General features: G+C 44.0%; 1 protein-coding gene across 1 annotated transcript in view; it reads right to left on the bottom strand.

The window, feature by feature from the left end:
- Nucleotides 1-223: 223 nt before the first annotated feature.
- Nucleotides 224-15,956, bottom strand: part of ptcd3 (pentatricopeptide repeat domain 3) — a 59,831-nt gene continuing 44,098 nt past the window's right edge. Inside the window, exons 18-24 of the mRNA XM_043705739.2 lie at nucleotides 11,724-11,802; nucleotides 9,547-9,637; nucleotides 9,359-9,444; nucleotides 4,657-4,799; nucleotides 3,184-3,225; nucleotides 1,179-1,337; nucleotides 224-507 (exon numbers count right to left, since the gene is read on the bottom strand). Coding sequence (XP_043561674.2) covers nucleotides 438-507; nucleotides 1,179-1,337; nucleotides 3,184-3,225; nucleotides 4,657-4,799; nucleotides 9,359-9,444; nucleotides 9,547-9,637; nucleotides 11,724-11,802 — 670 coding nt within the window. The 3' untranslated portion in view covers nucleotides 224-437. The remainder of the gene's footprint in view (nucleotides 508-1,178; nucleotides 1,338-3,183; nucleotides 3,226-4,656; nucleotides 4,800-9,358; nucleotides 9,445-9,546; nucleotides 9,638-11,723; nucleotides 11,803-15,956) is intronic.

Here is a 15,956-nt window from a genome sequence, read left to right as displayed (position 1 = left end):
TTTCAGACAATGATCACAATGATGCTACCACCATTTCAACCATGCACTGAAATTCAAAGTGTCTGCCTGGATTGATTTCAGTGTAACAATGGCAACATTGATTTGATATGTCAGTAAAGAAAAAGTTGGGAATTACATCATCTAAATATCTTGAACTTTAAACCATGCCATCAACAGGCTAAGTATGAGGATGCTTTCACAATGCAAGTAACTGAGAAAGAGGTTAGTTTATATTGTCATTTTAATATTCCATATACTTACATAATTCTATAGTATGGCATTAATAATACAGCAGATAAAGCTGCAAAAGTCATTCTTTCAGTCCACTGATATCTGTGCAACATTCAGTCCAGTGAACAAAACACCCAGGTTAATCCTTATGCAGTCATTCTGGAGTTCAACAGGAGATCATTTGCTAAGACTCAACGATCAAAAGATTATTCTTGGTCACTGTCACTGCTGTCACTACTGTCACTGCTGGTGGCATCCAGCTCTTCCAATGATTTTCTGTTTGTTTGAAAACAAAAAGAAAGGAGTATGAAAACTGTTACAAAACCCACAATTTTGCTTTGCAACAAATCTCAGACCTGGACAACTTTAGCTTTTACAAACTCACATTCAGTCTCACCAGGACCACTCGGCTTCCGACCTCAGTACAGCCTGTGTCAAAACATGGACAACATCTGATCTCCAGAGGGGAGGTGACAGTAACTGCCCTTGACATCAAGGGCACATTTGACTGAAAGGAGCCCTAATAAAATTAGTGTCAATGGGAATCAAGGGGAGATCACTTCACTGGTTGGAGCACAAGTAATGTGGTTCCTGTTGTTGGAAGTCTGTCATCTCAGCTCCAGGAGTTCCTCAGTCTACTGTCCTATGCCTAAACATCTTAGCTGCTTCAATGATCTTCCCTCCACGATGGGAATAATCACTGATGACAGCACAATGTCCAGCACTATTTGCAACTCCTTGGATAATGAAGTAGTAATGTAGCGAAGTCTGGATAATGTCCAGGTTTGGGTTGACAAGTGGTCAGGAGCTTTTGCACCATACAAATGCCAGGCAATGACAATCTCCAACAAGACAGTGTGGATTTGCACAAATTAAAAAAACACACACTTCTCCATCTGCCCTCTGTCCAAACACAAGTTATAAATGAAATTAGCAAACAGGCTTACTTCTCTTCATCTGTTAGTTGAAACTCATTCATCACGCGATCAAACAGCTCTGATGTTGCAGGTAAACTGAATGTACCAGCCAGTTTTACCAAGTCAAGGGCCAGAGTGTTGTTACTGTTTTCCTTAGCATGGTCCAAAAACTCATCCAATAGTTCTTTACTGAATAAAAGTAAAACAATATTGAGATTCTCCAGAAAAGCTTGCAAAAATATATAAAGCAACTTCTTAAACAGTTTTCCTCCCTTTACTTTGAAGGTCAGACCATAAGATAAAGGAGTAGAACGAAGCCATTTGGCCATTCAAGTCTGCATTCAATCATGGCTGACATGTTTCTCAACCCCACTCTGCAGCATTCTCCACATAAGCTTTGATCCTCTTAATAATCTCAAACCTTCTGATCTGGCTTAAATACACTCAATGACTTGGCCTCCACAGCTTTCTGCAACAACAAATTCCACAGATTAGTTACCCGTGGTCCTAAGAAATTCCTCCTTATCTCAGTTCTAAAGGGTCATCCCTTCACTAAGGCTGTAATGTCGGGTCATATTCTCTCCACATCTACTTTATCCAGGCCTCTCAGTATTCTCCAAGTTTCATTGAGGTTCCTCCCCCTCATCCTTCTAAACTCCATTGAGTTCAGACCCAGAGTCCTCAACCATGATGATTGCAAGTGTTCAACACCATTCGTGACTCCTTAAATACTGAAGCAGTCCATGTTCAAATGAAACAAGACCTGGATAATATCCAGACTTGGACTGACAAGTGGCAAATAATATTCGTGCCACACAAATGCCAGGCTATGACCATCACAAATAAGAGATAATCTAACCACTACCCTTGACATTCAATGGTGTTACCATCACTAAATGCCCAACGATCAACATCCTGGGGTTATCATTGACCAAACTTCAACTGGACTCAACACAAACAACATCTACAAGATCAGGCTAGGAATATGGAGGTGAGTAACTTACCTCTTAACTCCTCAAAGCCTGTTCATCACACACAAGGCACAAGTCAGAAGTGTGATGGAATACTCCCCACTTGCCTGGATGGATGCATCTCCAACACCACTCAAAAACTTGATAGCATCCCAGACAAAGCAGTCCGCTTGATTGGCATTACATCGACAAGCATCCACCCCCTCCACCACCAATGATCAGTAGCAGCAGTGTGTGTACCACCTACAAGATGCACTACATAAATTCAACAAATTCACCTCAGACAGCACCTTCCAAACCCATGACCATTTGCACCTAAAAAGGACAAGAGCAGCAGATACATGGAAACACCACCCCAAGCAAGTTTCCCTCCAAACCACTCACCATTCTGACTTAGAAATATATCATCGTTCCTTCAATGTTGCTGGGTCAAAGTTCTGGAATTCTCTTCCTAATGGCATTGTGGGTCAACCCACTGCAAATGGACTTGCAGCGGTTCAAGGAGGCAGCTCACCATCACCTTCAAGGGCTACTAGGAATGCTGGCCAGCCAGTGACACCTACATCCCACAAATGAATAAAAAAAACCTTCTCTGATCCACCTCCAACACCAGCACATCTATCCTAAGGTACAAGGCCTTAGGACATAATATTTACAATGCAGTGTGAACAAAGTCTTCTACAACCTCAACAGTGCTTCTCTACTCTCATATTCCAGCCCTCTCTAAATGAATACTAATGTTGCATTTGCTGTCCAAACTGCCAGATGAAGCTGCACATTGATCTTAAGAGAATCATGAACTAGGACTCCCAAGTCCCTTTTTGTCTTCAGATTTCTGAAAACTTCCACTATTTGGAAAATAGGCTACACTTCTACTCTTCCTACCATAGTTCTTAATCCTTAGACTTTCCCATATTGTATTCCACCTGCCACTTCTTTGCCCACTCTAAGTCCTTCTACAGCCTCAACATTCCTTCCACTTATCTTTGCGTCATGTGCAGACAAACTATACAGCTCCATAAGACATTAATTTGAAAAGATGACTATCAACAGAAGCAACTTACCCAGGAACCCTGTTGTTAGTTTTAAAAAGTTGCAGCATCCCCCTGGCAATAAAGATGATACGGTTATTGGACATACATAAATATTGATAAATTAATTCAATTAATCTTGCTCCTTGTGATCCTGTCAAGAATTTACCCAATTCCTTGAGATAGGAGGACTGAATCTGCTCCTACTATTGTTTCAGACAGTGCACTGCCAATCTCAATAACACACTGCCCATATAAAATCCTAATGCTACTTCTGGTTCTTTTGCCAATTACCATAAACCCACATCCTTTAGTTCGTCCATGGAAAACGGTTTTGCCTTACCTACTCTTTCAAACCCCTTGGGGGTGATGTTTTTTTGAGGCACCACTGGGAGATGAAACAAGTACTCATAGCAGCTCAAGTAAAATTAACCATATGTAGCTCTATGTCAAATAAAGATGTTAGATAGGGGATTGCAAAGGGTCTTATCAGTGAGAAAGAATTTCCACTTGTGGTGGGTCACGAACAAGGGGAACCCAAATTGATGATAATCACCCAACAGATCAAATAATTAAATCTAGACTAAACTCTACAGGAATTATATGTATGCAAAACTTGTCACCACAGGGTAGCTTGAAGATAGATAGCATTGATGCATTTCAGCAGATGTTGATAAGTGAGAATAAAGGGAACAGAGGGACATGGGAATGGGACAAGGTAGAGAAAGATTACATTGGCATTTACCAACAAGACGGAGTGAGCTACTTGCACTGTAGATGCTACTTAACTCTATCTAAAGTCTCCATCAGCCCAGCTTCAAAGCAGTTGTCACACCTAATTTTTTCCTTCACTTAATTGAAGTTTTGTGCTCATCAATTACAAAATGGTGGATATGTCAGAACAGAACACTTTATGTTTCAGATACTCTATTGTCATGAGTCTGAATGAGGAAACATTTCAGCACTTCCACCTGAAGGCAGTGAGTGAATTAAACTCTCTCCACTTTTGCCCAGCAAAAGTTTAATTTCAAACTTCTGGAGACTTTTAAAAGACATGTGGACAGGTACATAGATAGGAAAACCTGGTCAGCACGGATGAGTTGGGCCAAAGGGCCTGTTTCCGTGCTGTATGACTGGATAACACTTTCTGCTACATTGATGTTAACCATTATCCTGAGCTAGTTTCATGTCACAGGCTCATAACCCTTGAATTGTTGTTCAGAGTTTCCAACTTTGTCAGAGATCCTTTAGAGCTAACTGAGACCAAAACCATTGCCTGGTGTTAAATATAAACACCTGGCAGAGTAAAGAAAAGTATAATCCCATTCAGTCAAGTGTTAATGTCTACTTTCCCCTGTATTCTATTCTGGGATAGATGTCTTATGACCAAAACAGATTTTCAAAAATGGATAATTAATAGCTTGTCCAGAATATATAAAAGGTATGAAATATGCCCTTCTATATGAATATAACTGTTTAAATTAAATGACTTTCCACAATACTGACCAAGCATCTTGAGTTCGACCTCCTCTCAGTAACAGAGCAGTGACATTTCCCAAAGAGGCAGCTGTCCATTGTAAGTTACGGAACTGGTCTTGTTTATATACAGACTTTATGGCCAGTGCAGTGTCAGAAAATGCAGCCTGCAGCTGTAAAGAAATGCAAGAATAAATTTCAATACCTGTACGCAATACCTCAATCTACAATGGAAACTGCCTGTGACCTTGCCAGAATTAAGTTCCAGAAAGATTTGGTTCACGTATGACTCAATATCTGAAACAAATTTCCAAGCGAACAGAATTATTCTAGAGTGGAAAATACTTTCCAAATGAGTAGAGATAATATGACTGAACAGAATTAAATTCCCAAAGCTGTTTTTACACCACAATCTGTAATTTGTCTCAGTTAATAGTTCCTGGTTACACTGGTCACACAGGGAACAGGTGATGTGTTGACATGGCAGCCAACTGGAAGCTCAGGGTCTTTCTTGTGGACAGAATGTAGCTGTTGTGTGAAGCAGTCACCCTGCCTACACTTGGTGCAGGGAGCCACATTGTGAGCAGTGAATGCAGTAGACTAAGTGAAGTGCACGTAAAGCACTGCTTCACCTGGAAGGGAAGTCTAGGCTTTTGGAGACAGGGAGGAAGGAAGTAAATGGACAGATGTTACACCTTCTGTGCTTACAGGAGAAGGTGCCATGAGGCTGTGGGAGAGTTTTGGGAGTGAGGGCGTGGATTACGGTGTCCCGGAGAGAACAGTCAGACAAGGGAGGGGAGGAGAATGTGTCTTGCAGTGGCAGAAATGCCGGCTAATGATTGTCTGGATGGGGATGCTGGTGGGATGGTAGGTAAGTACCACATTGCTGTAGTGAAAGAGAAAAGAAGGGTTGAAGGCCGAAGTGTAAGAGATCGCTCAGACCCGGTTGAGGGCCCTGCCAACTACAGTGCTGAGGAATCCTCAGTTGAGGAAGGTGGTAGGCAATTTGGAGGATCCTTTGTTGAAGTTGGCACCATGGAAACAGATGCTGAATCAGAAGAACTGGGAGAATGGACTAGGGTGTGAGGATGTGTAGTCCAGGTAACCGTAGGGGTCGGTGGCTCCAATGTCCACTACAAATTCAGCAACACCCTGGTCTCCTCTATATTGGTGAAATAATGTATAGGTATTCTGTGAAGTGGTCACACAGTCTATGTTCTGTCCATAAAAAAGACCCTAGGTTCCAGTTGCCTGTTATTTCAACACACCACTCTGCTACCTGGCCAACATCTGTCTTTGACTTGCTGCAGTGCTCCAGTGAAGCTCAGCACAAGCTAGAAGAACAGCACCTCATTTTTCTGCTTGGGAACTCTGCATCCTCTGGATTCCATACCAAGTTTCAGGCTTGAGCACTTTTTCCCACATCCTTACCTCAACCCCACACATCAGGCCTTGTTACTACATACGCGCTGGCCTATTACCTGCCCTCGACCTCTTCATTTCCAACTGCCGCCGGGACATTAACCGCCTCAACCTGTCTACCCCCCTCCCCCACTCCAACCTCTCACCCTCAACGTGCAGCCCTCCAATCCCTCTGCTCTAATCCCAACCTCACCATCAAGCCAGCGGATAAAGGGGGCGCAGTGGTAGTCTGGCGCACTGACCTCAACACCGCTGAAGCCAAACGCCAACTCGAGGACACCTCTTCCTACCGCCCACTTGACCATGACCCCACCCATCACCAAACCATCATCTCCCAGACCATACAGAACCTCATCACCTCAGGAGATCTCCCACCCACAGCTTCCAACCTCAGTCCGGGAACCCCGCACTGCCCGGTTCTACCTCCTTCCCAAAATCCACAAGCCTGACCACCCTGGCCGACCCATTGTCTCAGCATGCTCCTGCCCCACTGAATTTATCTCTACCTACCTCGACACTGTCCTATTCCCCCCCCTAGTCCAGGAACTCCACACATACGTTCGAGACACCACCCACGCCCTCCACCTCCAAGACTTCCGTTTCCCCGGCCCCCAACGCCTCATCTTCACCATGGATATCCAATCCCTCTACACCTCCATCCGCAATGACCAGGGCCTCCAAGCTCTCAGTTTTTTCCTCTCCAGACGTCCCCAACAGTACCCTTCCACCGACACACTCATTCGTTTGGCCGAACTAGTCCTCACCCTTAACAATTTCTCCTTTGAATCCTCCCACTTCCTCCAGACCAAAGGGGTAGCCATGGGCACACACATGGGCCCCAGCTATGCCTGTCTCTTTGTTGGCTACGTAGAACTGTTGATCTTCCGTAATTACACCGGCACCACTCCCCACCTCTTCCTCCGCTACATTGATGACTGCATTGGCGCCAACTCGTGCTCCCGCGAGGAGGTTGAGCAATTCATCAACTTCACCAACAAATTCCACCCTGACCTTAAATTTACCTGGACCATCTCTGACACCTCCCTCCCCTTCCTGGACCTCTCCATCTCCATTAGTGACGACCGACTTGACACTGACTTTTTATACAAACCCACCGACTCCCACAGCTACCTGGATTACACCTCTTCCCACCCTATCTCTTGCAAAAATGCCATCCCATATTCCCAATTCCTCCGCCGTATCTGCTCCCAGGAGGACCAGTTCCACCACAGAACACACCAGATGGCCTCCTTCTTTAGAGACCGCAATTTCCCTTCCCACGTGGTTAAAGATGCCCTCCAACGCATCTCGTCCACATCCCGCATCTCCGCCCTCAGACCCCACCCCTCCAACCGTAACAAGGACAGAACACCCCTGGTGCTCACCTTCCACCCTACAAACCTCCGCATAAACCAAATCATCCGCCGACATTTCCGCCACCTCCAAAAAGACCCCACCACCAAGGATATATTTCCCTCCCCACCCCTCTCCGCCTTCCGCAAAGACCTGGTCAGGTCCACGCGCCCCCTACGACCCACCCTCCCATCCTGGCACTTTCCCCTGCCACCGCAGGAACTGTAAAACCTGTGCCCACACCTCCTCCCTCACCTCTATCCAAGGCCCTAAAGAAGCCTTCCATATTCATCAAAATTTTACCTGCACATCCACGAATATCATTTATTGTATCCGTTGCTCCCGATGCGGTCTCCTCTACATTGGGGAGACTGGGCGCCTCCTAGCAGAGCGCTTTAGGGAACATCTCCGAGACACCCGCACCAATCAACCAAACCGCCCCGTGGCCCAACATTTCAACTCCCCCTCCCACTCTGCCGAGGAAATGGAGGTGCTGGGCCTCCTCCACCGCCGCTCCCTCACCACCAGACGCATGGAGGAAGAACGCCTCATCTTCCGCCTCAGAACACTTCAACCCCAGGGCATCAATATGGACTTCAACAGCTTCCTCATTTCCCCTTCCCCCACCTCATCCTAGTTTCAAACCTCCAGCTCAACACTGTCCCCTTGTCTTGTCCGGACTTGTCCGACCTGCCCAGCTCCTTTTCCACCTATCCACTCCACCCTCTCCTCCCTGACCTATCACCTTCATCTCCTCCCCCACTGACCTATTGTACTCTATGCTACTCTCTCCCCACCCCCACCCTCCTCTAGCTTATCTCTCCACGCTCAGGCTCTCTGCCTTTATTCCTGATGAAGGGCTTTTGCCCAAAACGTCAATTTTGCTGAAGCTCCTCGGATGCTGCCTGAACTGCTGTGCTCTTCCAGCACCACTAATCCAGAATCTTGTTACTACATAGCCTGCTATTACACAATAACCATCCCCATTAACAGCTATTTACTCTCCCAGCCTGATTATTATCCACTCCTTTGTATAAATGTTTTTTGTCTTTGAGCTCTATCTCCACGTATCATCATTTACTCCTTACCTGCTCTCCCCACCCTATCTTCTGCATAAAAACTAATGATTTCCTAGCTATCAGTTCTGAAGAAGGGTCACTGGACTTAAAACATTAACTGATTTCTCTCCCCAGGTGCTGCCAGACCTGCTGAGCTTTTCCAGCAATTACCTTCTCAACGCAACTAGAGACAACAACCTGGTAACTAAATTTAAAAAAATAAACACAAGGTCATGGACCTGTGAAATACTTGACCAAACTGCCACTCATCTCCCAATGCAGTGCTAGAATGATCTGTCTGCTTATAAAATGCAATAGGCAAAAGTGAGGACTGCAGATGCTGGAAACAAGAGTTTAGATCAGAGTGGTGCTGGAAAAGCACAGGTCAGGCAGCATCCGCGGAGCAGAAAAATCTGTGTTTTGGGCAAATACCCTTCATCAGGAGTGGAGGCAGGGAGCCTCCAGGGTGGAGAGATTATAAAATGGGATGTCCACTTTTATTCATTCATATTTCTGAACAGCTATATTTCTTAAGATTATGATTAAATGCCCTACAGTATGGAAACACGCCCTTCGGCCCAACAAGTCCATACCGACCCTCTGAAGAGCAACCCACCCAGACCCATTTCCCTAGCCTATATTTACCCCTGACTAATGCACCTCTCACTATGGGTAATTTAGCATGACCAATTTACCTGACCTGCACATCTTTGGATTGTGGGAGGAAACCCATGTAGACGGGGAGAATGTGCAAACTCCACACAGACAGTTGCTTGAGGCTGGAATTGAACCCAGGTCCCTGGTGCTGTGAGGCTGCAGTGCTAACTACTGAGACACCATGCCATCCTTATTTCTTAAAATATAGCTGTTTTTGAATTAAATGGAGGAAATTTACTGACCTCTGGACTGTGTTTGTCACGACTCATCAGTTCAAGGACCTCCTCCACAAGATCGTGCTTGTTACTGTGACCAAATTGCTTAATGTCTGTGTGAAAGAAGGAAAAAGCCAAAACCTCAGTCTTCACTTTAAGGGTTGTAAATTAGATTTTTTTTCATTCCTTCAAATGATCATACAGGCTGCACTGACCTTTCCAGACATTAGGAATCAGGTGTAACTGGTTTTCCGTGTCCAATGCCTGCAGCAGATCCCTCATTCCTTGCACATTGGGGTAGTAGACCTGTTTAAAAAAAAAGCAGAGTACTTTCCCGTATGAAATGTTTCCTGTAGTTCGATTAAAGTTAGCCGAAATATTAAAATAGGTCAGGCAGTCTCACAAAATGGCGAAAGTGAGAACTGGAGATCGGAGTCAAGATTAGTGTGGTGCTGGAAAAGCACATCAGGTCAGGCAGCAGAGGAGCAGTAAGGACTCCTGCCGGAATGTAGATTTTCCTGCTCCTCTGATGCTGCCTGACCTGTTGTGCTTTTCCAGCACCACTCTAATCCAACTTCACAAAATGTCTATTGTAGGTGCATATGCTCTGCTACAAACTGGAGGCTCCACAATCTCCTTAACAAACCATGTACTAAGCCTCCTTTCCCATTTCTCTTCAGACCACACTCTCAATAAGGAACAGAAATAGAACAGGGAATGGAGCTAACATGCTTTCTCTACACACCTCCTTCTCCTTTCTACCCTCTTCTAAGATTTACAAACACCCTTACCCCAGCCAGCCCAGTCCTGTCCAATCAGCCTTTTTTCTGTTAAGTGCACGACATATAGGGGTGGCAGCTGTTGAGCTCCTTGAGCCTGTTTATGGCTGACCTGACAAGCTTTAATGCCACTTTCTTGACTGTGCTCCAGAACACACTGTACCCCAGCATTCTGCAGACTCCCTCTATTTAAACGACACCCTTTTCAAATGCCTCTTGCCAAAGTTGACAACCTTGCATTTTCCAATATTACAGAACATCTACCAATTGTTTGCCTATTCAATGCAGGCTCTCCTCAGCTTGGTCAACAAATTTTGTCACAGTACAACTGCCCCTTTCAAAGTTGAAAATGTAGATTGCATGTAGTTGAACCTTCAGCACATGCTCCCCACTACTTACAATTTGCCAACCTTAAATACCTAATTCATCTCATTGCTGTTAATTGCCTATTCATGCCACTATCATATAAACAGCCACTCATCTTGTTAAATGCTTTCATGAAATCCAAATACTTTACATCTGGTTCACCTTTAGAGACTCTTGTCACATCCTCAAAATGCAAATAAATTTGACTAACACCATTTCTGTTTCATAAATGAATGTTTGCTATTGTTTAAGAATGGATTCTAGCATTTCTCTAAAGATAGATTCCTGAAGAAGGGCCTGTGCCCGAAACGTCGAATCTCCTGTTCCCTGGATGCTGCCTGACCTGCTGTGCTGTTCCAGCAATAAAGTTTCAACTTTGATCTCCAGCATCTGCAGACCTCACTTTCTCCTCTAAAGATAGATGCCAGGCTAACTGGTCTATAGTTTCTTGCTTTCGGTCATCGCCTTTCTTGAATATGCTGGTTAAAAGTTAGCAGTTTTTCAACCTGCTAGAACCTTTCCAGGATCTAGGAGGTTTTGAAGAAGTACAACCACTTCTGTAGCAGCACGATGGCTCGGTGGTTAGCACTGCTGCCTCACAGCGCCAGGGACCCGGGTTCGACTCCAGCCATGGGTGACTGCCTGTGTGGAGTTTGCCCATTCTCCCAGTGTCCGCATGGGTTTCCTCTGGATGCTCCAGTTTCCTCCCACAACCCAAGATGTGCAAGTTAGGTGAATTGGCCATGCTAAATTGTCCATAATGTTAGGTGTATTAGTTTGGGTAAATATAAGGTAGGGGAATGGGTCTGGGTGGATTACTCTTCAGGGGGTCAGTGTAGACTTGCTGGGCTGAAGGGCTGGTTTCCACACTGTAGGGAATCTAAGCATGTAGCCACTTCTTTCAAAAGCCTCTGATGCACATCATCAGGTTCAGGAGAATTATCCGCCAAGAGTTCCATCAGTTTTTGGAATACTTTTTCCTCTCGTGGTCCTTATCCTAGCCCACAAGGATGTGGATTCTGTCATTTGGATAAACCTATAGGTGATGAACAATCCTAACAGAAACATTTAACTAAACGTTTCCCCTTCAGATGCTTATTAATTACACAGATGTACCGAGCATTTCTAAGTTCCAGAATCCATGTCTTACAACATTTTCACTTAATGCTCAGAACTTAAATTGGTCATCAGTAAGAGTGTTGTTTTAACTATTACAAGGATTGTAGAGCATAGCAGGTAAAACATACCGATGGAATGAGGGCTTTATACCACTTGAGAACCACATCAATGCTCTCCATCATGCATAAGATGCTGAAGAATCTCCCACTGAAAATTAAGAATAAACTTAATAAACAAATATTTATTAGCAACTGTTTGTACTTAACATTATACCAAACTCTTCAAGGTACATCACAGAGCTCTAAAATAGGTCTCAGACATCTCTGTAGGATTCCTCAGGGGTATCCTCAAACCAATCATCTTCAGTTGCTTCAGTGACCTTCCTTCCATCATAAGATCAGAAGTGTAGATTTTCACCAGTGACTGTACAACATTCAGTACCATTTGCAACTCCTCAGATATTGAAGCAGTCCACATCCAAATGTAGCAAGACTTGGACAATATCCTATCAGCTGACAAATGGCTAGCAACATTTGTGCCACACAATTGGCAGGGAAAGATGATCTTCGAGAGAGAATCTAACTGTCACCCTTTGGCCATCTATGGCACTACCAACGTTGAATACTCGACTATCAACATCAGGGTGCGTGTATGTGCACTTGTTTGTAATATTGACCAGAAGCTGAAGTGGATTAACAATATAAATGCTGAACGTAGGTTTGTTCGCTGAGCTGAAAGGTTCGTTTTCAGACATTTCATCATACTAGGTAACATCTTCAGTGAGCCTACGAATGAAGCTCTGGTGGTGTAGCTCACTTTCTAGCTGTATGTTTGAGTTTCCTTGGGTTGGTGATGTCATTTCCTGTGACATTGTTTCTATGGTGACGCCATTTCCTGTTTTTTTTCTCTGGGGGTGGTAAACAGGATCCAAATCAATGTACTTGTTGAGAGAGTTTTGGTTGGAATGCAATGCTTCTAGGAATTCCCATGCGTGTCTCTGTTTGGCTTGTCTCGGTTGGATGTGTTGACCTTCCTCAACCATATATAAGGATGTTAGTGAACCACCAGTGCTTCATTCAGAAGATCACTGAAGAAGTTACCGAGTATAGTGATAGAACATCTGAAAAAGAACCTTCCAGCTCAGCGAGCAAACCTACATACAGAAACTCAACCTGAGCCATAAATCTTCTCAAAACTCGCTAATATAAATGCTGTAACTACCAAAACAGGTAAGAGGCTACGAATCCTACAGCTGATAACGCACTTCCTGACTGGGTCTACCCACATCAAGTGGATTGCAGTGGTTCAAGGTAGCAGCTCACCACCAACTCGTCAAGTCCAACAACTGATTGGAAATAAATGCTCATGAGTGAAATAAAAATTCTTTTAAAATTCATTCATGGGATGTGTATATTGCTGTGAAGTTACTGCTCATCTCCAGTTGACTGTCAACTGGCAGTCGTCAGCAACTTTCTTAAAGTAAGGCAAATTGCTGCAATTCATCTCGTGGATGGTAAGCACTGTTGCCACTATGCTTCATTGTTGGTTGGTGTGAGTGACCAACTAAAGTGATGACTGTTTTGCCAATCAAGCAACTGATCTGTTATGGTTGGTCTTGGAGCTTGAAAATGTTTTTTTTAAAAACGGCAGCCATCTAGGCAATTGGGGTATGTATCATATTCGTGTCTCTTTGAGGATCTGAGGAGTCAGATGGTGAGTTACCTGCTCTAATATACCACAGGATTCAAACTTTCCTTTTTGCTACAGTTTTTATGTAGCTTATCCAGTTACATTTCTGCCTATGGTAACCCACCAGAACGTTGATTGTGGGTAATTCAGCAAAGGAAAATCCATTGAACGTCAAAGCAAACACATTAAACATCAAATGAAAAGTCATTTCCTAGCACCATGTTATCAATCTGAAACTGGATACTGTCCAGTTCTTGCTGTATATTGACATGGACTGTTTTGTTATCAGAGGAGTTGTGAATGGTGCTGAACATCATGCAATCATTAGCAAACCACCTGCGACCTTATGATGGAGAGAAGGTCATTGATGAAACAGCTGAAGATAGTTGGGCCGAGGATACTACACTGAGGAACTCTTGCAGAGTTGTCCTGGAGCTGAGATGTTTATCCTCTTACAACCTCAGAGGTCAGTCTGACTCCAATCAGTGAGGCCCTTTCCCTCCTGAACTCCACCGGTTTCAGTCTTTCTCGAGCTCCTTGATGCCACACTCCATCAAATATTGTCTCAATGTCATCTGCAGTTCCTGTCAGAGTTCAGCTCTCCTATCCATGTTTGTATCAAGACTGTGTAGAAGTCAGGAGGTGAATTATTCTGGCAGACCATAAATTGAGTATGTTATTGCTGAAGATATGATGTTTGGATAGCAGTGAGAACAGCATATTCCACTTTGTAAAAATCATTGGGAATTAGATTAGATTAGATTACTTACAGTGTGGAAACAGGCCCTTCGGCCCAACAAGTCCACACCGACCCTCCGAAGAGCAACCCACCCATTCCCCTACATTTACCCCTTCACCTAACCTGCACATTTTTGGACTGTGGGAGGAAACCGAAGCACCCGGAGGAAACCCACGTAGACACAGGGAGAACGTGTAAACTCCACACAGACAGTTGCCTGAGGCGGGAATTGAACCCGGTTCTCTAGTGCTAACCTCTGCCACCGTGCAGTCCAATTAATTTGATGTTCATGAGATATGGATGCCACTGGCTAGGCCAGCATTTATTGCCCATCCCTACTTGCCCAGAAGGCAATTAAGAGTTAGATTAGAGTGGTGCTGGAAAAGCACAGCAGGGTCAGGCAGCATCTGAGCAGCAAGAAAATCGACATTTCGGGCAAAAACCCTTCATTCCTGATGAAGGGCTCCTGCCCAAAACATCCATTTTCCTGCTCCTCAGATGCTGCCTGACCTGCTGTGCTTTTCCAGCACCACTCTAATCTAAACTCTGGTTTCCAGCATCTGCAGTCCTCACTTTTGCCAAGGCAATTAAGAGTTGACTTGTTGGTCTGGAATGACACCGAGTCAGATATAGTCCTTGAGACTAAAAGAATCAAAGGGTCTGGGGAGAAAGTGGGAACAGGGGACTGAGTTGGATGGTCAGCCTTGACCACTGGAGCAGGTTTCAAGGCTCACTGCTCCTGTTTTCTACGTATGGCAGATTTTCTTCCCTCAAAGGGACGTTAAGGAACTGGATAGGCTTTCATTTAGACTAATGCTTTTAGACCATTTTCCCTTTTAAAAAAGTCCAGAATTTTAGTTAATTCAGACTTCACCATCTGCCACGGTAGGATTTGAACCCATGTCAGTACAACATTAGCCTGGGGTCTGGATCACAAGACCAGTCTCATCACAGCTATCACACCTCCATCAACACTGAAAAGCAAAATACTGTCGATGCTGGAGGTTTCAGATAAAAAACAAGAACACGCTGACAAGTCTGGCAGCATCGCTGGAGTGATGGAAAAAGTCAACAGTTTGAGCAAACTCTATAAAAGCTCAAGCAGCTACTACATAGAAGTTAAAACATTTTGTACATTATGTCTCAAATGTCAATTATAATAGTAGTGGTAATGTTACTGGACTAGTAATTCAGAACGTGAGGCTCATGTTCTGGGGACGAGGGCTCAAATCCCTATACGCCAGATGATGAAATTTGGATTCAATAAATTTCTGGGATAAAAAAACTAGTCTAAAAAGGAGACCCTGTAAATCTCAGTCTGTTTCACTGCCTGTTTCATGATCTTTCAGGGTTCCAAAGAGTCATATTGGACTCTCAGTGTTAATGTGTCATATCTCCACAGATGCTACAAGACCTGTTGGGAGTTTTCCAACACCTTCTGTTTTATGACACATGCTATCATTTTGCTCAGGGCTGAGGCAGTGGTTGGCTGGATTAGATTTGTCCTGCTTTTTATGAACGGGACACAGCTAAGCAACATCCACATCATTTTGTCGGTAACAGCATTGCAGCTGTACTGGAACAGTTTGACTGCAGGCTACATTAGATCTGGTGAGACTTTAATAAATCTAACAAAAAAAATGAAGAGTGAATTCCATTTGTACACGTTGTGCTACCAGAGCTTTAAAAGTTGTTCAAATTAAGGAAAAAGATGATGCACAAGGACAGATCATCTGAATGAAACCTTCAGAGTCCAATTTTAAATTGATCATCAAAATTAAATTGGCTTCACGCAGGAAACTTTTCTCTGATACATGGGCGTAGAATGACATGGATTGGTATCTGAGTATTGAAGGGTACATGACATTTAGGAAGGACGGGAGCTTAGGAAAAGATGGACAGATGACTAAATTATTCATTATTATAGCATAAG

The sequence above is a fragment of the Chiloscyllium plagiosum genome, unplaced genomic scaffold (assembly GCF_037043375.1).
Source record: "Chiloscyllium plagiosum isolate Xiang-an unplaced genomic scaffold, Cpla_swu_hap1 HiC_scaffold_1, whole genome shotgun sequence".
NCBI classification, from domain to species: domain Eukaryota; kingdom Metazoa; phylum Chordata; class Chondrichthyes; order Orectolobiformes; family Hemiscylliidae; genus Chiloscyllium; species Chiloscyllium plagiosum.
Note: the sequence above shows the minus strand (reverse complement) of the source record. Positions and strands in the feature narration are given on the sequence as shown.